Raw genomic sequence first — 21,012 nt, 5'->3', positions numbered from 1 at the left:
AATAAATTTAAATTAATTAATTACAATAGTTGTTGTTTATTTTTTGTGGTGAAAATAAAAATACAAACTGAAATATATAGTATATATTATATAAGTTTTTTAAATATAGTATTACGTTATTTAGTTTAGTCAAATATAAAAATTTCGAGCATTTAATTTTCATAAAAATAAAATATCATAAAATTAATAATTCATATAAAATTAATCGAAAATTTAAAAATTTGAGTATGTTATTTCATTAATTCATAAATACAGTTGGTATTCGTCGGGCCAAGCTATTGATATGATGTTCTATCTGTAGACTGTCTAATTAAAAATGGCCCATTTTTGTTTGTCATTGAATAATTCAAAATTGTATCAACCCAAACGTGATGGCCAAATCATGCCAATAAACTGAAGAAACAGAAACAAAGTGGAAACCATCAGGCCCCGAAAATAAAACCCAAGCAATTGAGAAAAGAAGTAATAAGCATGAAAAAAAATGGCCCATTTATTTGCTAACTAAATCAGTGCAGACAAAAAAAAATCAGAATCTCGAGAAAATCTTAATAGATAAGGCCAATGGCATTTGACAGTATCCTGAGTTAGACCTTTTTTTTTTTTTTTAAAAATAATGTAACTAACCCGATAGATGCGCGTTACGTATTATATTATTATATAATATAGTGTAAGACCAAACAAATAAAAAATAAAAAGGTTCAAAACAACTTGTATAAGTCGACTTTTCAAGACTGCTTTTTTTTAATAGTATAAATTTAAATTTTTAAAAAATACCTATTTTAATATCCTTTAAATTAAGAAAAATTAGGTAAAAGGTGAAAGGGGAAGAAAGTAGGGCCCAACATTAATATATCTATATATATATAAACCAGATATGCCGTCAAAGTTCCCTTGTAGCCCACGTCCCCCAAAATAAATATTTCGGTCCTTCCGTTTGGCCTTCCGGATTCGACAATCAACGAGGTCAGTGATTTTGATTTAACAGTCTGTCTACGAATTATTTGTCTGATGTTTGATTGAAGAAGATTTTCGTTTCTAGAATAGAACCTAACTAAATACCGAATTGTTTGAATCTGAGTTGATTTGTTTGAATGTTAAAGAGATGAGTGAATACTCGAAACCAATCTCGGTGTGGTGGGACATCAACAGCTGTCCGGTTCCCACTGGTTATGATCCTCATCTGGTTGGTCCGAGAATTTCATCGGCTGTGGCGGATGCTGGCTACGATGGTCCTCCTAACATCACTGCCTTTGGCAACCTAGAGCACATCCCTGATGAGGTCTTGCTACAGATCAATTCCACTGGAATCGCTCTTAGACACGTCCAATGCGGTTAATCAATCTTCTCCTCTCTCTTTCTCTCACTATTATATATATATATATATTTATAGTTCAAGGTGTTTGATTCAACGTTTCCTTGACAGATTATCTAGAGGACATGGTTAAGTGTTGGCTTGAGCAGCCGATGTGTTTTATGCTCATCTCCAGTCATGAGCAACTGGAAATCTTTGCTCCTACTTTGTTCAAGATACAACCTCTCTTATCCTCCATTCTTCTGGCACATCCTGGACGAAAAGAAGGTTCAGAATGGCTCTGGAAAAGCTTCTTCCGCAGTGTTAGAAGAGAGCTTATCTGGGAAACCTTATTGTCAATGGATTCAGGGTCTGCGGATATTAGTAAACAGTTATGTAAAGCAGGCCAACTCTTTTGCAAAACATGTGGTCCTTGGTCGGGGAGTTTTGAAGATTTCACTAAGCATATCAAGTGTCAAAAACACACACCGCAAGTAAAAGTAAGCACATTTGCCCGCCGCTCCTTTTTTAGCTTGCCTGCCAAGTTTTGTTTGCCCCTTCAATCAATCTCTGATGTCCTTTTTTTTTTCTTTTTTTTTCTTTGGCTAGGTGATGAGTGATCAACCAAAGGCAAGTTTTAAACACTTCAGTTTCTATTTCTTATTCTTTTTTTTTTCTTCTCTGTTTAATGTGCTTAAAACCTTGAAGGTAACCATGAGATCCTTTGGCCCCGTTCATCATTTTCGGCCAAGTGGGCATGTGCCGATAACGACTGTGCTTTGGGACATGGACAGCTGTCCGCTTCCCGATTCTTTTAGTCCTTGTCTGGCTGGTCGGAGTATAAGATCGGCATTGAAAAATTCAGGCTACCTTGGTCCGGTCACCATCACCGCCACGTTCAACCTAGATCTCAACCCACGCACTGCTGACCTCCTGGAACCGCTCTTTTCCTCTGGAATCAATCTTTCAAGCATCTTCGGCTGTATATCTTTTTTTATCCTTTTTTTACAAGTAACGGTTTGCTGTTTATAGTCTCAACGTTGATTTCTTTTTTTTGCTCAAAACAGATTGTCTGCCTCAGTTGTTGTTTGCCTGGAGAATGAGTGCGCAACCTCCGGCTAATTTAATGCTCATATGTGGTGATACTACACTGGAAACGTTATCTGAATCTCTTTTCTGCATATGCGATGAGGGATGCACCATTCTCGTGGCACATCATGGACGAAAACCCGTTTCAGCAGATCTCTGGAAAAGCTTCCTTTCACTTGTTTCTAGAGATTGGATCTGGGAAAGCTTCCTAGGTGGTTTTCCTCTCTCTCTCCCTCACTCTCTGATTGTAGCAACTCTGTTTTTGAATCAGTTTTTTTTTTCCCCAACTATAATTCAGGTTCTGCAGACGATAAAGACGAGGCTCTTGAGTACAAGTGTAGGGAAACGGGTTACGTTTCTTGCGAAATGTGCGAATTTTATGGCTACAGCCTTGAAGATCTCGCCACTCATTTCAGTAGTGATGAACATTTAGAGGAAGTAAGCATCTATCTCTCTGCTTCTTAATATTTGTATCGATACATTTCTCCTACTATCTTCTCCCACGTCCTTTTAAGTTTTGCTTGTCTTATCTCCTCTGATTTGCTTCTTTTTGTTGTTGTCACGCAGGTGTCCGACCGTACTCCTCTAGACAAACATAGCTCTTCTACTTCTGCCGTAGAACCAAAGGCAAGTTTTACTTCAAATATCTCAAACTTTTTATAATTTTGCTGAAATTTGAAGCTTAGACTTCTTTTTTTGGCGAATCTTATAAATAGAATGCGTTTCTTATTGACATTTTTTTTTGGTGCTAAAACATTGGAAAATTAGGGCAATGAGAGGGAGACTAAGACTGAACATGTAGGTGAACAAGAGACCAGCTGCGCACCAAGAGGCACCAAGAGACCAGCTGCGCACATTGGTCCATCGGGTCTCTAAAAGATTGAATGGTTTTTGTTCTACTCTAGCGGGAAATGTTATTTTATATTTAGTCTCCTCTTTCTTTTCTTTTTTAAATAAACTATCACATGGGATATATAAATATGATATTGTGTTCGCTTTTGGTTTTCTTTTCTTCCGGCCATCAAATAAGTATTATAAAATTCGAATGTTTGATTCTTATGAGTTCTTTATGCTTGTGTTTCTTTGTAATTTTTTCACGAATACCATATGGATTTTGCTTGCCCCATGCAACATTTAGCATCAACGACAGGAAGCTGCAGCCTTGATGTAGGTTAACCAAATATCTCTTGTATTTGACCACGAAGAGTGGGTGATCGACTGAGAAAATGCTCTTTATACCAACCTTTCGAATTGATAATAAAAACATGCTTTCAGATTAAAAAATAACATCCCGAACTAGTGAAAAAACCGAAACACCAGTCTTCAAAAGGGGGAAAAATATTTTTTTTGGTTGTTGTTCCAAGACTGGCCGATAGCTAAGACACTGATTTGCTGATTTGTTTTACTTGTGTTTCTTTGAGTTGTTTGATTGTTTAGTTTGTTTTTAATGTGTTTTGTATTTAACAAAGAAAGTTCTTTTATGTGTTTCTTTCAAAAGTTTTTGCAAAAACAAAAGTTGTGGATATGATTAAAAATAAACATTTTATTTTAGATATGTATAAGGTACTAAAATATAAAAATTGCATATAATCGATTTTTAATAGCACACGAAAAAACAGAATTAATTTAGATTTAAAAAAGGAAAAAAAAAAACATTTTTGAGTTGCTCCAGGACAAATGATTTGAGGTTTCTATAGCTTCGAGACTGGATTGCTAATTTGTTTTACTTATGTTTTTTGATTCGTTTGATTGTTTTCAATTTGTAATTTTAACAAAATAATGGTTTTTATGTGCTTCTTTCAAAAGATTTTGCAAAAAAAAAATGGAATGGATCAACTAAAAATAATTCATTTTATTTTATATATGAATAAGGTATTCAAATCCACAAAGTGCAGATCAGTGATCATAGAATTAATTTTTATTTTAACACATAAAATAAAGAAAAATCAAAAATCAAAAACTAGTGAAAGTGTAATAATTTTAAAGATTTCACCTATGAACATACATGTACCAAAAATCACTTAAAGAATTTCTCATTTAATATATAATAAAAGTGTGATATACATTTACTGGATTTATAAAGAAAGTTTTTCAAATATAACTCTCCAAACTTTATTTTAATTACAAAAGTATACTAAAAATTTTCCGAAAGTCTAGTGAAATTACAATTAACCTCTTATAACCTAAAAACAAAATTTATTTTTACAAATATAACTTCAAAAAATCTTCTGAGTATTTGTAAGCCTTTTAGAAGACTAACAGAAAATCTTCTCATATGAGAGACATAAAAATAATTTATAAATTTTCTAAAAATATATATATTTTGTTGGTGGAAATTGAAATTATGTAATCAAGCTCCCAAAATTTTGAGAAAACTTTACATATAAATAGGCCCTTAAATTTGTGGAAAAGAAAAATTTAGGTCCTCAAACTATAAAAATCCTTCTTAAACCGTCTATAGTCCCCAAAATCTATGCCTCAATCAAATTACCCAGTGTAGACCACATTTTGCAGTTGAATGATCCCAAGAACATAAATCCATTTTCATTAGGTTTTACAGCACTGAGTTGAGAGAAAAAAGAGTTATTTGATTAACGGTAAAACATACAAAAGGCTTTGCAAGTTTGACATCTAACAACCTCTCTTTCTCTTACACTCAAGAAACAAAGACTGAAGCAAATAACAGATAGAACTTCGCTCACTTTCCAGGAACAAAGTTGGTGGCGAAGGCCCATGCGTTGTTGTTGACTGGATCGGCCAAATGGTCAGCAAGGTTTTCCAACGGTCCCTTACCAGTGACAATGGCTTGAACGAAGAATCCAAACATAGAGAACATAGCCAATCTTCCGTTCTTGATCTCCTTCACCTTCAACTCAGCGAAGGCCTCTGGGTCTGTAGCTAGGCCCAATGGGTCGAAACTACCTCCTGGGTAAAGCAAGTCCTCAGCCTCTCCCAGCGGCCCATCTCCGGCAACTCTGTAACCTTCAACGGCTCCCATCAAGATCACTTGAGTAGCCCATATCGCCAAAATGCTCTGAGCGTGAACCAAGCTTGGGTTTCCCAAGTAATCAAGTCCTCCTTCGCTGAAGATCTGTGAACCGGCCTTGAACCAAACCGCCTCTCCGAACTTGACTCCGTTCCTGGCCAACAACTCCGGGAAGACGCAGCCTAGGGCTCCGAGCATGGCCCACCTGCAGTGGATAACTTCTAGCTCACGGTTCCTTGCAAATGTCTCGGGATCGGCGGAGAGACCAGCGGTGTCCCATCCGTAGTCACCTGGGAACTCTCCGGTAAGGTAGCTTGGTGGCTCGCCAGAGAATGGACCCAAGTACTTGACTCTTTCGGACCCGTACCATGGGCTGCCTGATGGGCCCTTTGGCTTGGCTACGGTCTTCCTCATTGTCACACGGCCGCTTCCGAGGACTTCTGACGCCGCCGGAGAAATCTTGACGGCCTTTCCGGCGAAAGCAGGGGATGAGAGAGCCATTGTTGAGGCGGCCATTGCGGTTTGCGTAAAAGTAAAAACGTTTATTAGTTGCTGTTGTGAGCCAAGAAATGGGTGGTTTGGGTTTGATGAGCTTTTTCAGTATTTATAATATAACGTCGGAGTAATATCTTATCTTAGAATATCAGTGTCTGGTGTTTCTATTGGCTGTTGACATATTTTTTTGGTGCTTAGATTTTTTTGTTTGCTTACGTGTGGTAACTGTGGGTCCGTTGTAAGAAATCTTGTAACGTTTGAGGAGATGGCTTAGCATCCACTCATGATATGACACGTATAAGGCTCATCTCTCTATCTTGTTAAAATCTTGAGAGAATCACTTATGAAATGACACATGTACATCATCACATTGTTATTGAATCTTTCATAGATCAATTTGTAAGATTAAATAACGACACTTGGCTAGAGATATAGACAAGAGAAACAAAGTAGATAAAGTAAAAGCAAGATAGTTACCCCACCTCATGCAAAAATGTAATTAACTTTATGGGTGGGCAAAATATTTTTATTCTATCCGTTATTCATTTCGATTCGATCCAAAAAATTCGGATATCTGTAACTTTACGAATCAAAAGCAAAAAATAAAATTCAATATCCGTCAAATAAAGAGTAAATCACAAATATTCTTTTTAAAAAGACGAATATCAGATCCAATCTATAATGTACATATGCATATATATGTATATATAAAATTATATATAATTTAATATCACTATATAGACTTTTAGTTATTTTATCTATTAAATTAATTATTTGGTCATTAAAGTTTTTTACATACTTAGTTTTTAAATAATTTGTAATGAAATATTATTATTTTATATTAAAAGTTTTTTTTTAATTTATTTGAAAAAATGATTTTTAGTTATTTTTACCATATCGATGAATCGAATTGGATATCCCGAAATATCATGGTTTGGATCGGATCAAAAAATCGATTATTCGTACCGAAAGGATCGGATCACGAATATCTTTAAAATTCTGGATATCTGCTGCGTGTCAACCCCTAATTAACTTAACCTCAAAAACATTACACTCACAAAAGAATTATGCCATCCTCATATCCAGTGTTGAGCATGATATATCTTTTATTAACAGATTATAATGTTAGTGCATCAAATTAGAGTCAAATAATGGTTAAAGCCCCGATCATGGTCATGGTGATCATAAGACAGATTCATAATCACGAGTGATGGCCATAGCCATAGCCATAATCACGCGTCATGGTGATCATTCATGGTCAAGGATGAGAAAAAGTGGCACTTGCGGATCATCTGCTCACCATCTCTGCTGAGAAAGCTGCTGGATTTAAAGGATGTCATGGAAGATTATGATCACTGCTTTCTGATGCTTACCCGTTTAATTTGATGTTTCAGACATCCATCGGCCATCTGGTTTGATTCCTGGGTGAGTATTGTACCTGAACTTCTTTGTCTTTCCTGAGAGTTGTGTTATGTTTAATCACTTCTGTTTTTTCTTTTTGCTTTCTGTATGATGTATTGGTTTCAGCAATAAGTGTTGTGTTTTCTAGAGGATTGTTTTTGACATTGTCGTCAAACTACATATTAGTATTGTTCTATCAAACTAAAACTAAGTGTTTCTTAACTAAAATTTTTAACTAATTTTTATTATTAAACAAGTTATTAAGAAACCCAAATGGGGTTATAGGGATAATGATGGTCTTAACTTGTGTTGTGTAATAACTAAAATGGTTTATGTTCTGGTTTATTCAACTGCAGCTGAGCAACTTGTACATAACACAAGCCTAAGCACCAATGGGAACGATAATTATTTTCTTTCAGGCGACTAGGCAACAAGTTCAACTTCAAGATCCAAGCTAAGTGTTTACAAATTTTGCAGACTCAATAAATATTTGAAAAAATGATTTTTAGTTATTTTTACCATATCGATGAATCGAATTGGATATCCCGAAATATCATGGTTTGGATCGGATCAAAAAATCGATTATTCGTACCGAAAGGATCGGATCACGAATATCTTTAAAATTCTGGATATCTGCTGCGTGTCAACCCCTAATTAACTTAACCTCAAAAACATTACACTCACAAAAGAATTATGCCATCCTCATATCCAGTGTTGAGCATGATATATCTTTTATTAACAGATTATAATGTTAGTGCATCAAATTAGAGTCAAATAATGGTTAAAGCCCCGATCATGGTCATGGTGATCATAAGACAGATTCATAATCACGAGTGATGGCCATAGCCATAGCCATAATCACGCGTCATGGTGATCATTCATGGTCAAGGATGAGAAAAAGTGGCACTTGCGGATCATCTGCTCACCATCTCTGCTGAGAAAGCTGCTGGATTTAAAGGATGTCATGGAAGATTATGATCACTGCTTTCTGATGCTTACCCGTTTAATTTGATGTTTCAGACATCCATCGGCCATCTGGTTTGATTCCTGGGTGAGTATTGTACCTGAACTTCTTTGTCTTTCCTGAGAGTTGTGTTATGTTTAATCACTTCTGTTTTTTCTTTTTGCTTTCTGTATGATGTATTGGTTTCAGCAATAAGTGTTGTGTTTTCTAGAGGATTGTTTTTGACATTGTCGTCAAACTACATATTAGTATTGTTCTATCAAACTAAAACTAAGTGTTTCTTAACTAAAATTTTTAACTAATTTTTATTATTAAACAAGTTATTAAGAAACCCAAATGGGGTTATAGGGATAATGATGGTCTTAACTTGTGTTGTGTAATAACTAAAATGGTTTATGTTCTGGTTTATTCAACTGCAGCTGAGCAACTTGTACATAACACAAGCCTAAGCACCAATGGGAACGATAATTATTTTCTTTCAGGCGACTAGGCAACAAGTTCAACTTCAAGATCCAAGCTAAGTGTTTACAAATTTTGCAGACTCAATAAATATAAGCCCTGTTCGTTTCCCTAACTCGCGTCAGAGAACTGCGACCAAAAATTAACAAGCATGAGAGAGGAATTTCAACGGAATGTTGTTATAGGATCGCCGCCGGAGAGTTCCGCTGCTCTTAGTTTCTCCTATTTAATGGTCGCTGTTTAAATCAGCGTCTCCCCGCACATACCTTGAGCTGTCGCTAGCGGCAAACATTAGTATCTTCCAGTTCGTGTTTGACGCCGCGTTCTGAAAACGAACAGGGCTTATATATATTTCGTGCAGCATTATTGAATTCGACATGAATCAGACACAAACAAAGACCTGTCTATCTCACACGACCAAAGCCGACTAACAAATGACACCCACGTTGCCGTTTAGAAATCAACCTGTGAAGATTATTCATAGAAATGCTTATAAGAAAACAAAATCCGTCTAACATTGAAGTCATAAAGGGTTTCCACACAAACAAACAAACACAAATAAAAACTTCACTCAGACGAGTAAAGAAGATGCATTCTTAATCTCAAAGAAGTCCTGAAGAGCAGTCATTTTAATAGCACTTGACTTCAGGCTCTTGATTCCCTCAGCCGTGGCCAATGCTCCAGCAACAGTGGTGATAACCGGGACCTTGTAGGCTAGAGCCATTTGTCTGAGCTGTCTCCCATCCTTCTGATCAAGAGCATCACCTGAGCTTGTGATCAACATCAGATGAATCTGACCATTAGCCACCATATCAGCAGCATGTGGTCTTCCTTCATGCAACTTCAACACTCTCTCCACTGGAATGCCTTTCAGTTCCAGGAAATGAGCTGTTCCCGATGTGGCAACGATCTTGAACCCAAGGTCTAGGAAGGACACTGCAATTTTCTCCAGGTGCGGTTTGGTCATATCGTTTAAGCTGAGGAAGACAGTACCATTTAAAGGTAGCTTTTGACCTGCAGCGATCTGAGCCATTGCAAAGGCGCTTGGGAACTCGGAACTGATGCTCATCACTTCTCCTGTGCTTCTCATCTCTGGCCCGAGTATCACGTCACAACCTTGGAACTTCTCAAATGGGAAAACAGCTTCTTTCACAGAGATGTGTTTAGGGATAACTTCTTCTTCGAAATTCAGATCTTTGAGAGATTTTCCAGACATGACCAGAGCTGCATACTTGGCAAGAGGGTGTCCAATGGCCTTTGAGACGAAAGGGACAGTTCGTGAAGCTCGTGGATTTGCTTCCAGCAAGTAAACATCACCAGATGATGTGATTGCGTACTGACAGTTCATCAGCCCACAAACATTTAGCTTCTTCGCCAATTTGGTGGTCCATGATCTGATCTTTTCCAAACAAGAAGATGGGATGGTCTGCGTTGGGAGCATACAAGCCGAGTCACCAGAGTGCACACCTGCTTGCTCGATATGCTCCATTATTCCACCAATCACCACATTTCCATATGAATCAGTGAGAGTATCCACATCAATCTCAATGGCATCAGAGAGATACCTATCTACCAAAACAGGTCTCTCTGGATCGACTTGAACAGCAGTCTCCAAATAGGTAACAAGTTTACTGTCATCATAAACAATCTCCATTGCTCTTCCACCTAGAACATAAGAAGGTCTCACAACCACCGGGTAGCCTATCTCCTTCGCTATGGCTAATGCATCAGCGTCGCTCTTTGCAATGCCTCCCTTGGGCTGCTCAATTTTCAGCTCGTTGAGAATCGCATTGAACCTCTCTCTGTCTTCAGCAGCGTCAATGGAGTCAGGTGACGTACCCCAGATGCGAACAGGCCCCGCACCACTCAAGCTCATGGGCTTGTGCTTGTCCAAATAGTTTTTGATTGGGAGAGCAAGCTTCAGAGGAGTCTGACCACCAAACTGCACGATTATGCCATCAGGTTTCTCAAGATCAATGACATTCAGAACGTCCTCGATTGTGAGAGGTTCAAAGTAGAGCCTGTCGCTTGTATCGTAGTCAGTGGATACCGTCTCAGGATTTGAGTTCAACATGATAGTCTCAAATCCAGCATCCTGCAATTAAAGTTTAAAACAAAATCTGTAAGTAAATTTCCATCAAAATAAAATTTAAAAGGACGCTTAGATCATCTAGAGACAGACCTGTAAGGCAAAAGATGTGTGGCAACAACAGTAATCAAATTCAATCCCTTGGCCAATACGGTTTGGTCCTCCTCCCAAAATCAAAACCTTCTTCTTGTTGTTTGGTGCTGACTCGCACTCAAAATCATACGACGAGTACATGTAAGGTGTATGCGCTTCGAACTCTGCTGCACACGTATCCACTCTCTTGTAAGATGGAACAACTCCTAGAGAGATTCGCTTGGTACGGACCTCTTCCTCTGTTGTCTTTGTAGCGAAAGCTATTTGCTTGTCACTAAACCCTCGCTTTTTAACTTCGTATAGGTCTTCCTTTGTGATCTCTGACAAGGGTGGTCCGGACATGAGATACTGTTCCACGTCCACGAGCTCTTTAAGCTGGGTTAGGAACCACTTGTCTACCATGCTCAGCTCATGGATTTCATCAACTTTCATACCCTTTTTCATGGCAGCGTAGATGGCATGGATCCTGTCCGGATTCGGGACTCTGAGGCTGTATTTTAGCTGATCCCAGTCCCAATTTAGCTCTTTAATCTTTGCACATCCCCATCCTGAGAATCCGGTCTCAAGAGACCTCAGAGCTTTCTGGAAAGATTCTTGGAACGTGCGACCTAGAGCCATGGATTCCCCAACAGACTTCATCTGGGTCGTCAGCAAGGGTTGAGATCCTGGAAACTTCTCAAATGCAAATCTAGGAATCTGCATGACAAAGAAACAGACAAAATAGACACAAGCAAATAAGTATAACTTTCAAATGGATATTACTGAATAAATCTTCAAAGTCAAGAGCATCTCATTACGCAACAATAACATAGAAACAGCTAATAGTGTAACATAAAAAATGAAGTAAAATAAGTATGACTTTCAACTGGATAATACTGAATAGATCTTCAAAGTCAAGAGCATCTCATTACGCAAACATAGAAACAGCTAAAAGCAAAAGCACAAGAAAGAGACAACAAACCTTTGTCACAACATAATCGATGGAAGGCTCAAAACTCGCAGGCGTTTTCCTGGTGATGTCATTAGGAATCTGATCCAAAGTATACCCAACAGACAACTTGGCCGCCATCTTAGCAATGGGGAACCCCGTAGCCTTTGAAGCAAGAGCAGAAGACCTCGACACCCTAGGGTTCATCTCAATGATCATAACCTCACCATCAGCCGGATTCACAGCAAACTGCACATTAGACCCACCGCACTCAACACCAATCTCCCTAATAATCGCAATGGAGTAATCCCTCAGCCTCTGATACTCCCTATCCGTCAGCGTCTGCGCCGGCGCCACGGTGATGGAGTCACCAGTGTGCACACCCATAGGATCAATATTCTCAATGGAACAGATAATAACAACATTGTCAGCCAAGTCCCTCATCACCTCAAGCTCATACTCTTTCCAACCAAGCAAAGACTTCTCCACAAGAACCTGACTCGTCACACTAGCAGCCAAACCCGCTTTACAAATAGCCTCAAACTCCTCCCTGTTATACGCAATCCCACCACCGGTCCCACCTAACGTAAACGCCGGCCTGATAATCAAAGGGAACTCACCGATCCTCTCAGCAATATCGAAACACTCGTCGAGAGTGTTCCCAATCCCTGAAGGCGGAGTCTTTAGCCCAATGCTCTTCATCGCGTCCTTGAAAAGCTCACGATCCTCCGCCTTCTTGATAGCTTCGAGCTTGGCTCCGATCAGCTCGACGTTGTACCTCTCCAACGCCCCGCTCTCGGCTAAAGCAACCGCGAGGTTTAGCGCGGTTTGTCCTCCCATGGTTGGTAAGAGAGCGTCGGGTCTTTCTTTAGCGATGACTTGTTCGACGAGGTCGGGAGTCATGGGGGCGATGTAGGTTCGGTTAGCCGTCTCCGGGTCGGTCATGATGGTGGCGGGGTTGGAGTTGATGAGGATGACTTCGTAGCCTTCTTCTCTCAGGGCTTTGCAAGCTTGGGTTCCGGAGTAGTCGAACTCGCAGGCTTGTCCGATTACGATGGGACCCGCGCCGAGGATCATGATTTTCTTCAGATCGGTTCGCTTCCCGACAATCTCCGGCGAGAAAGGTTCGGGCTTTACGGAGGGATCTGAGACTGAGTTGAGGACCCGAGTCACGACGGAGGGTTTTCGATTGAGGCATGGTGGGAAAGGGGAGGTGAGCCTCGGTTTTGTTGTTCTGTAGTTGATGGCGGAGCGGGAGAGGAATCTGGGGTTGGAGAGCTTATAGGAGGAGGTGAAGATGGAGGAGGGATTGGGAGAGAGGTGTAAGCAATGGTTGCTCATTTTTTTCTCGCTATCTTCTTCTTCTTCTGCTTCTTCTCTCCCTCTCTGCTTTTTGGTTGTGTTGTGTCGGCTTCTGTAGTGGAGAGTGAAGACGTGCAAAGGGTTTTAGGGTTTCTCGGATTTTTTTTTTGTTTTTATTTTTTTTTATTTCTTTTTCGTTTTATGCTATTGATTATCCACGATTTCAGCAACGGAACAATCAGTCGAATACTGACTGCTTTCTTTAAAGGGAATATATACTTTTTGGGAAAGAAATAAATAAGATTTTGGCGAATAATGGTTTTATTGTCAATCAGATTATAATGACATATGTTATGCATCTAATGCATTAGAAAAAAAATACCAAAATAACGTTAAACCAATTTTTTCTCATAAAAATAGCATCACGGAGAGAAAAATGACCAAAAAAAGTTTGAAAAATTTATACTACTGGACAGTTTCATATTTTTAATTACAACATAGAGCACTTATTGTTCCTAAGACAGTTTTTTGTAACAGCTTTCCACTTGTCCTAACTAGTTGGTCACCACATAACCTAAAACGCTAACACTTTGACTAACTAAATATATTGTTTTAGTAGGAACCTCTCTCCACCCCTCATCTTTATTTCTTTTTGGACGGTGTAAATCGTTTCTGCAATTTTTTATAAGACTTATATCTACCAATTCCCAACAATTTGATTACATCATCTATCTCACCAACCGACGGTTCTGATTTTCTGGGTTTTACTATCTCACACTTCCTTTTCAACTTTGTTATCTACTTCATTCTAACAAAAAAAAATCAAAACTTCAGAAAGACATCATATTCCTCGGACGTTTTGCTGCAAAAATAGGTTTGTTCTGCGTATCATTTCTTTCATCTTGTCAAACCCCCTTTAACCTCTTTTTCAATTCATTTCGCAGGTTATAATGTTGGACCATTGCATGGTCATCCCCGGAGAATGAACCTCTATCGGCTCATTTTGGGAGTTTGTGATTGACAAGAAGAAGATGACACAAATTGTCCATGTCCGCGCGGGCATGTCAATGCTTGAACTACAAAACAATGTCGCTAAGGAGTTCTTCACCTTCACTGACCCGTCTCCGGCTTCTGTTTTGAGTTACTGGCCTCTTAATACAAAAGAGCTCGCCACCGGACTCACAACACCGCCGGTCCTACTCACCAACGACGGAGCCGTTTCCTACTTCTTTCATCACATAGCTCTGCACGAAAGTATAAACCTTTTCGTCACCTTTGACAGCAAAAGAGACAAACACCCACCGACAGTAGCAGCTAAGAATCCACCAGCCAATAACCACAAAGCGTACACTGTACATACACTTCTATACATGTGTACAATAACAGCCAATGTCCATGTGTACATTAATGTCCATGAACCATACAAAGAGTACACGGTACCTACTTGTTGTGTACATGTGTACAATGAATCATATGCCCATGTATACATACCTTAGTGTCCATCTGCCACAGCGTGTACAATGTACATTCATGTATGTGTCCATGTATACCATACTATACTGGGCGTCCAAATGTACTTTGAGTCATGTACACATGCAATGTCCATGTGTACATTAATGTCCATGAACCACAAAGTGTACAAGATACCTACTATGTGTGTACATGTGTACAATGAATACCTATGCCCATGTAGACCTTAGTGTCCATTTACTACCGCATGTATAATGTACAATCCTATATGTGTCCATGTATACCATACTAGGCTTCCAAATGTACTTTGAGTCCTCTACACAGGCCGTACACACGTGTATACATTAGTTCTCATGTTCCACAGCATCCACAATGTACATTCATGCCTTTGTCCGTGTGTCCATGTGTACAATAAAGTACGATCTCCATTCATAAACTATTATCTATATATAACAAAATGTTCAATGAACATACATGTTGTGTACATGTGCATAATAAACAGTACTTTGAGTCCAGGCTGACTCAGGCTGTACCCACGTGTATAAATTAGTGGCCATGTTCCACAGCGTCCACAATTAACATTCATGCCTGTGTGTACACTAAATTGCGATGTCCATCGTACAATGACGTCCTATGTCCATGCATAAACAAAATGTTCACCGAACATACATGTTTGATGTCCATGTGTACAATAAAGTCTAATAATGTGGTATTGACACTAAAATAATGTTAATCAACCTCTAAAAAAATGCTTATCTGTTTCATATTCCATTGGTGGCTCTAAGGAAACATATTCTCCAGCATGAATTATTGAGAGTTGGTGACTCACCTTTCTTCGTAACTGAATGGAAAGTTTCCTTCAATCCAGCGCGCTCCAATCTAGGATATTCTGAATAACGTTCTGTTTGATTTTCTTACAGATGAAGGTCTGGCAATCATCTCCAAACCTTTGGGAAAGATTGTCGATGCAAAGCCTTTCTAGAGTGTCTCTTCAGACTTTAGTTAATGTGAAGGTGATTGTCGACCTAAACGTCAAGCTTCCTGAAATGGTCGAGAGTGAAAGAGAAAATGGGTTGGTCGATGTGACATATGCTTGGCTTCCTCCCTTATGTCCGGTTTACAATGAGATTGGACATAAAGCAATTTTTTGTCCTTTTCGTAAGCCCCAATCGAATCGTCAAAATCAGAATGGAGCAGAAAAATGAATGAAGTCTCAAAAATATGTTTCGAGAGCTACTGACAAGTCTAAAGCATTGGTTTCAGACAAGCAGATACCAAACGAAGCTCAAGCTCACGAAGAAACTGTTTAAGTTAATCTTGTTTTAATTTTGTTCGTGCTGACTTGGAACCTAGCTCTTCTTTGGTAGTTGGAAAGGCTACTCCTCCTTAGTTCTATGCACATATTATGACAAACAAACATGTATACTCGTAGTTCTAAAAAACACATATAAACATAGACGGACTATGGAATAATACTATAATTAATAGTAATATGAATAAGGAACAATATTCCGAAAGAAAAAAACACCTGGTATTTATATATTTTTATCTTGTTGTGTTGGAAAAAAAATAAAATCAGATATATATATATATATATATATAGATGCAAGTATTTATAATTATTTGGTTTCAAGATCTATAAAAAGGTGAATTGCCATAAAATTTTGTAGGTATATAATTTTGTAAGATAAAAAAATTACTATAAATAATTGTGTATTTATAAGGAATAATTACTATAAGATATTATAAGAAATTTTTACTTTTGTAACACTGTTTTGTAAGGTTTTTACCCTAAACCAAAGTCTCTTGATTTTTTACCTAAACTATTTAACTGACCTATTTTGCAAATAGACTTTTTTAAAAAAGGAATAATACAATTAAAATTATTACTTATTAGGAAATTTGGACTTTTGCCGTTTTTTTTTTGTTAAGATTTTTAAAGAAAAACTATTAAATGTTTATAAAGTAAGTTATTTTATAACTATTATTTTGGAAAAAAAAATTTTATCTACGTTGACAAAAAAAAGTTTTATCTTAAAATAATTTAATTTTATTATGTAATTATTTAAACTCTAGATCTTTTCTTTTTTTAAAGATACTACTATTGAAAAATTATTAAATTAAATAGAAATTTAAAAAATATTTTAATAAAAGGTAAACTACTATTTATAATTCTTTGATTTATTGTTTTAAAAGATAATTTTTTTTGTTCGACATATCATAATATTAAATATATAATTGACATGTGTGAGAATCATGTTAATTAGTAATTTGAAAAACCAAACTATAGATTTTTTTACTGTAAACTATTTATCTGACCTATTTTGCAAATCGTTTTTTTTAGAAAAAAGGAATAATACAATTAAAATAATTATTTATAAGGATATTTGGTTTTTACCATTATTTTCAAAAATTAAACTATTAAATATTTATAAAAGAAGTTATCTTATTAATCAGTTTTTGTAAGAAAAGTTTTATCTTAAAATAATGTTTTTATTATGTAATTATTTAAACCCTATGTCTTTTAAAAAAATATATTACTATTAAAAATTATTAAACTAATATGGAAATTTGTTTAAAAAATATATAAAAGTGAAACTATTATTAATAATTCTTTGATTTATTGTTTTTTAAAAAAAAATTACGAATATCACCGACTTAAATATAATTGACAAATGTCATGTTAATTAACAAATTCGACAAAACAAACCTATATATAATAAGATAGCAATTGATTTCAATTCAGTTGTGTTGAGTGGATCCCAAACCATCTTGCTGAGTCGAAAGGTTATCTCATCCTTCTAAAACCCTAGCTACACTCTAGTGGATACGCACTCTCTCTCTCTCTCTGCTTCCGTCTCACGCTCGCGAATCCATCACAACTCTATCCACATTCCCAATGGACGCCACCGAGCAATCTCTCCGCCAATCCCTTTCCGAGATATCCTCCTCCGTCGAATCCCAGGGCAACGCCGTACGCGCTCTCAAGGCCTCCCGCGCAGCGCAGTCTGAGATCGACGCCGCAATCGACCTCCTCAACAAACTCAAGCTCGAGAAGGCCGCCGTCGAGAAGCAGCTCCAATCAACCGTCACCAGCTCCGGAAACGGTTCTCTCAACCGAGAGGCTTTCCGACAGGCCGTCGTCAACACGCTGGAGCGTCGCTTGTTCTACATCCCTTCCTTCAAGATCTACCGCGGCGTAGCTGGACTTTTCGATTACGGCCCTCCTGGCTGCGCCGTCAAATCCAATGTTCTCAGCTTCTGGCGTCAGGTAAAGACTCTAATTCACAATTCTCAGACCGATCGGTTTACGTGTACCGAACCAAAAATCGATTTAATTTTCAAACTAGCCGATCGGTTAATGTGTACCTAACCAAAACCGATTTAATTTTCAAATCTATTGCCGATTGGTTAATGTTTACCGAACAAAAACCTTTTAAATTATGTGTACCGAACCAGTAACCGGTTTAATTTTCAAATCTAGCCGATCGGTTAATGTTAACCGAACTAAAACCTTTTAAATTTTCAAATCTAGCCGATCAGTTAGTGTGTACCGAACAAGTAACCGATTTAATTTTCATATCTAGCCAATCGGTTAATATGTACCGAACCAGTAACCGATTCAATTTTCATATCTAGCCGATCGGTTAATATGTACCGAACCAAAACCGATTGGGTATGTTCTTATATGAATGTTGATCTTGTTTTTGTTTGTAGCATTTCATTCTGGAGGAGAACATGCTTGAAGTAGATTGTCCATGCGTGACACCAGAGGTTGTACTCAAGGCGTCTGGTCATGTGGATAAGTTCACTGATCTCATGGTCAAGGATGAGAAAACCGGAACGTGTTACCGTGCGGATCATTTGCTTAAAGACTATTGCACTGATAAGCTGGAGAAAGATCTCACCATCTCTGCTGAGAAAGCTGCTGAATTTAAGGATGTTCTTGCTGTTATGGAAGATTATTCCCCTGAAGAGCTTGGTGCCAAGCTTAAGGAGTATGGTATCACTGCTCCTGACACCAAGAACCCGCTTTCTGATCCTTACCCTTTTAACTTGATGTTTCAGACATCCATTGGCCCATCTGGTTTGATTCCTGGGTGAGTGTTCTTCGTTTTATGATTGTTCATGAACTTCTTTGTTTCCTGAGTTGTTTTTTGATTTAATAGATTCTGTTTTTGTGTCTCAGTTACATGCGTCCTGAGACGGCACAAGGCATATTTGTGAACTTTAAGGACTTGTATTATTACAATGGGAGGAAACTTCCTTTTGCTGCAGCTCAAATTGGTCAAGCCTTTAGAAACGAGGTGATTATCCTTGGCATTTCTTACTGCTTTTGCTTATTGCATGTGTTTATCTCAGCCTGGTCTCTCTTTTCATTTCTGTATGATGTATTGGTTTCAATAAGTAGAATATTTTACTTGCAGATATCTCCTCGTCAAGGGCTTCTTAGAGTTCGTGAATTCACTCTGGCAGAAATTGAGCACTTTGTTGATCCTGAGAATAAGTCCCATCCTAAATTCTCTGAAGTATCAAAGCTGGAGTTCCTCATGTTTCCACGAGAAGAACAAATGTCTGGCCAATCTGCAAAAAAGCTTTGCATTGGCGATGCTGTTGCTAAGGTTAGTATTTGTAATTCTACAATGCGCTCTCACACAGACCCCTCTTTTAAGAATTTCTCATTGATGTCTTAAAATGTATTTGAATAGGGAACTGTGAACAACGAAACTTTAGGTTATTTCATTGGGAGAGTTTATCTTTTCCTTACCCGCCTTGGCATAGACAAGGAACGTCTGCGTTTCCGCCAGCATCTAGCAAATGAAATGGCTCACTATGCAGCAGACTGCTGGGATGCTGAAATTGAGAGCTCTTATGGGTGGATCGAATGTGTTGGGATTGCAGATAGGTCTGCCTACGACCTACGTGCTCACTCGGTATAAAACTTACCTCTAACTTCCTTTAGAATTATCCCGTTTGTCAGCTATTTAAACTTACTACGGTAGATTGTTATGCTGACACATTGCTGTATGTCAGGAAAAAAGTGGCGTTGCTCTTGTGGCTGAAGAGAAGTATGCAGAACCTAAAGAAGTAGAGGTATATATAAATTCGAGTCAACATTTTTCATCTCTGTTTTTTTTTTAACTTGGTTGTTAATATGTTTCTCTTTTCTTTCAGAAACTTGTGATTAATCCTGTGAAGAAAGAGCTTGGTCTTGCGTTCAAGGGAAATCAAAAGAATGTGATTGAATCTTTGGAGGTATTGTTTTTACTAAAAAAGAAAAGCTTCTCTGTCTCGTGGTACGAGTTTATATAATAAAGAAGCATGATCTGTGTAATGTTTTGTTAGGCGATGAATGAGAAAGAAGCTATGGAGATGAAAGCAACCCTGGAATCCAAAGGGGAAGTGGAGTTCTACGTGTGTACCCTCGGCAAAAACGTGATCATCAAGAAGAGCATGGTGTCAATCTCAAAGGAGAAGAAGAAAGAGCACCAGAGGGTGTTCACCCCTTCAGTGATTGAACCATCATTCGGGATTGGTCGGATCATATACTGTCTGTACGAGCATTGTTTCAGCACAAGGCCAAGCAAAGCAGGTGACGAGCAGTTGAACGTGTTCCGTTTCCCTCCTCTTGTGGCTCCCATCAAGTGCACGGTTTTCCCGCTTGTTCAGAACCAACAATTCGAGGAAGCAACCAAAGTGATCTCTAGGGAACTCACTTCTTTCGGCATCTCACATAAGATTGACATCACTGGTAAGTAAAAATCAATTCTGAAAAAAAGATTGGAAGTTGTTTAGAATCTCGAAACCTAGTGAAGATTTGTGTGTGGTCGATGAACAGGTACATCGATAGGGAAAAGATATGCGAGAACCGATGAACTCGGAGTGCCATTTGCAATAACAGTGGACTCAGGTAAATCTGTGACAATCAGAGAAAGAGACAGCAAAGACCAAATCCGAGTTACCTTGCAGGATGCAGCCTATGTCGTGAGCTCAGTCGCGGAGGGAAAGATGACATGGCAAGATGTGTGGGCTAAGTACCCTCACCACTCTTCTGCTACTGCAAACGAGTAGCTTAATCTCCTCCAACCAAATGTTTTTTAGTCTTTTTATTGTGAAAATCGTTTGTTGGATCCTACCCATTTTGATTTTTTATACTGCCTCGAAAATATCTCGATACCAGATTTGTAGAAACATAAGATACATAACTGGTTAAACATTTAAAGAGATGTGAAAGATCTCCAAGTGGGTTTTCACTCTGTCGGTACGCAAGTGGACCATTGTTTGAGATTGGTTGGATCATACTATATTGTCGGTACGTTTTAGCAAAGCAGGAGACGAACTGTTAAAACGTTGAAGGATCAAGTCAACAACGTTTGCTTTTCTACGTGAACAACCACAAGGGGCTGAGACTTGATCTAAAGAGAAATTAATCAAAGACATAAGT

The 21,012-nt window shown here is 38.1% G+C and overlaps 4 protein-coding genes across 4 annotated transcripts; 2 read left to right on the top strand and 2 right to left on the bottom strand.

Moving 5' to 3' along the window:
• The first annotated feature begins 884 nt into the window (after positions 1–884).
• On the top strand, positions 885–3,378 carry LOC108856361 (uncharacterized). The gene is made up of 9 exons (XM_018630146.2): positions 885–963; positions 1,101–1,331; positions 1,424–1,791; positions 1,901–1,921; positions 2,000–2,273; positions 2,359–2,592; positions 2,679–2,818; positions 2,948–3,007; positions 3,149–3,378. Exons 2-9 carry the CDS (start codon positions 1,103–1,105, stop codon positions 3,254–3,256), a joined length of 1,434 nt encoding a protein of 477 aa, XP_018485648.1. The 5' UTR covers positions 885–963; positions 1,101–1,102; the 3' UTR covers positions 3,257–3,378.
• A 1,569-nt stretch (positions 3,379–4,947) lies between these two features.
• On the bottom strand, positions 4,948–5,954 carry LOC108814204 (chlorophyll a-b binding protein 1, chloroplastic). Its single transcript, XM_018586725.2, has one exon. The coding sequence runs from the start codon at positions 5,880–5,882 to the stop codon at positions 5,079–5,081; it is 804 nt and encodes a 267-aa protein (XP_018442227.1). The 5' UTR covers positions 5,883–5,954; the 3' UTR covers positions 4,948–5,078.
• Positions 5,955–9,137: 3,183 nt separating this feature from the next.
• Positions 9,138–13,234, bottom strand: LOC108807687 (carbamoyl-phosphate synthase large chain, chloroplastic). The gene is made up of 3 exons (XM_018579945.2): positions 11,829–13,234; positions 10,868–11,563; positions 9,138–10,780 (listed from the first exon to the last, which is right to left on the bottom strand). Exons 1-3 carry the CDS (start codon positions 13,134–13,136, stop codon positions 9,257–9,259), a joined length of 3,528 nt encoding a protein of 1,175 aa, XP_018435447.2. The 5' UTR covers positions 13,137–13,234; the 3' UTR covers positions 9,138–9,256.
• Positions 13,235–17,305: 4,071 nt separating this feature from the next.
• On the top strand, positions 17,306–20,832 carry LOC108834790 (glycine--tRNA ligase, mitochondrial 1). Its single transcript, XM_018608114.2, has 9 exons — positions 17,306–17,838; positions 18,285–18,667; positions 18,757–18,874; positions 18,995–19,189; positions 19,277–19,501; positions 19,602–19,661; positions 19,743–19,823; positions 19,914–20,319; positions 20,407–20,832. Exons 1-9 carry the CDS (start codon positions 17,467–17,469, stop codon positions 20,637–20,639), a joined length of 2,073 nt encoding a protein of 690 aa, XP_018463616.1. The 5' UTR covers positions 17,306–17,466; the 3' UTR covers positions 20,640–20,832.
• Positions 20,833–21,012: the final 180 nt, after the last annotated feature.

The sequence above is a fragment of the Raphanus sativus genome, chromosome 1 (assembly GCF_000801105.2).
Source record: "Raphanus sativus cultivar WK10039 chromosome 1, ASM80110v3, whole genome shotgun sequence".
In the NCBI taxonomy this organism is placed as follows: Eukaryota; Viridiplantae; Streptophyta; class Magnoliopsida; order Brassicales; family Brassicaceae; genus Raphanus; species Raphanus sativus.
This window is presented reverse-complemented; position numbering and strand designations above follow the sequence as displayed.

Excerpts from the sequence above, each read along its gene's own strand:
- LOC108834790 (XM_018608114.2), top strand. The coding sequence starts at position 17,467 with ATGGACGCCACCGAGCAATCTCTCCGCCAATCCCTTTCCGAGATATCC. Across the intron at positions 19,502-19,601 it reads ACGACCTACGTGCTCACTCG|GAAAAAAGTGGCGTTGCTCT; the intron begins GTATAAAACTTA and ends GCTGTATGTCAG. Across the intron at positions 19,662-19,742 it reads CAGAACCTAAAGAAGTAGAG|AAACTTGTGATTAATCCTGT; the intron begins GTATATATAAAT and ends CTTTTCTTTCAG.
- LOC108814204 (XM_018586725.2), bottom strand. The coding sequence starts at position 5,882 with ATGGCCGCCTCAACAATGGCTCTCTCATCCCCTGCTTTCGCCGGAAAG.
- LOC108807687 (XM_018579945.2), bottom strand. The coding sequence starts at position 13,136 with ATGAGCAACCATTGCTTACACCTCTCTCCCAATCCCTCCTCCATCTTC. Across the intron at positions 11,564-11,828 it reads TCGATTATGTTGTGACAAAG|ATTCCTAGATTTGCATTTGA; the intron begins GTTTGTTGTCTC and ends TTTGTCATGCAG. Across the intron at positions 10,781-10,867 it reads ACACATCTTTTGCCTTACAG|GATGCTGGATTTGAGACTAT; the intron begins GTCTGTCTCTAG and ends CTTTAATTGCAG.
- LOC108856361 (XM_018630146.2), top strand. The coding sequence starts at position 1,103 with ATGAGTGAATACTCGAAACCAATCTCGGTGTGGTGGGACATCAACAGC. Across the intron at positions 1,922-1,999 it reads TGATGAGTGATCAACCAAAG|GTAACCATGAGATCCTTTGG; the intron begins GCAAGTTTTAAA and ends AAAACCTTGAAG. Across the intron at positions 3,008-3,148 it reads CTTCTGCCGTAGAACCAAAG|GGCAATGAGAGGGAGACTAA; the intron begins GCAAGTTTTACT and ends TTGGAAAATTAG.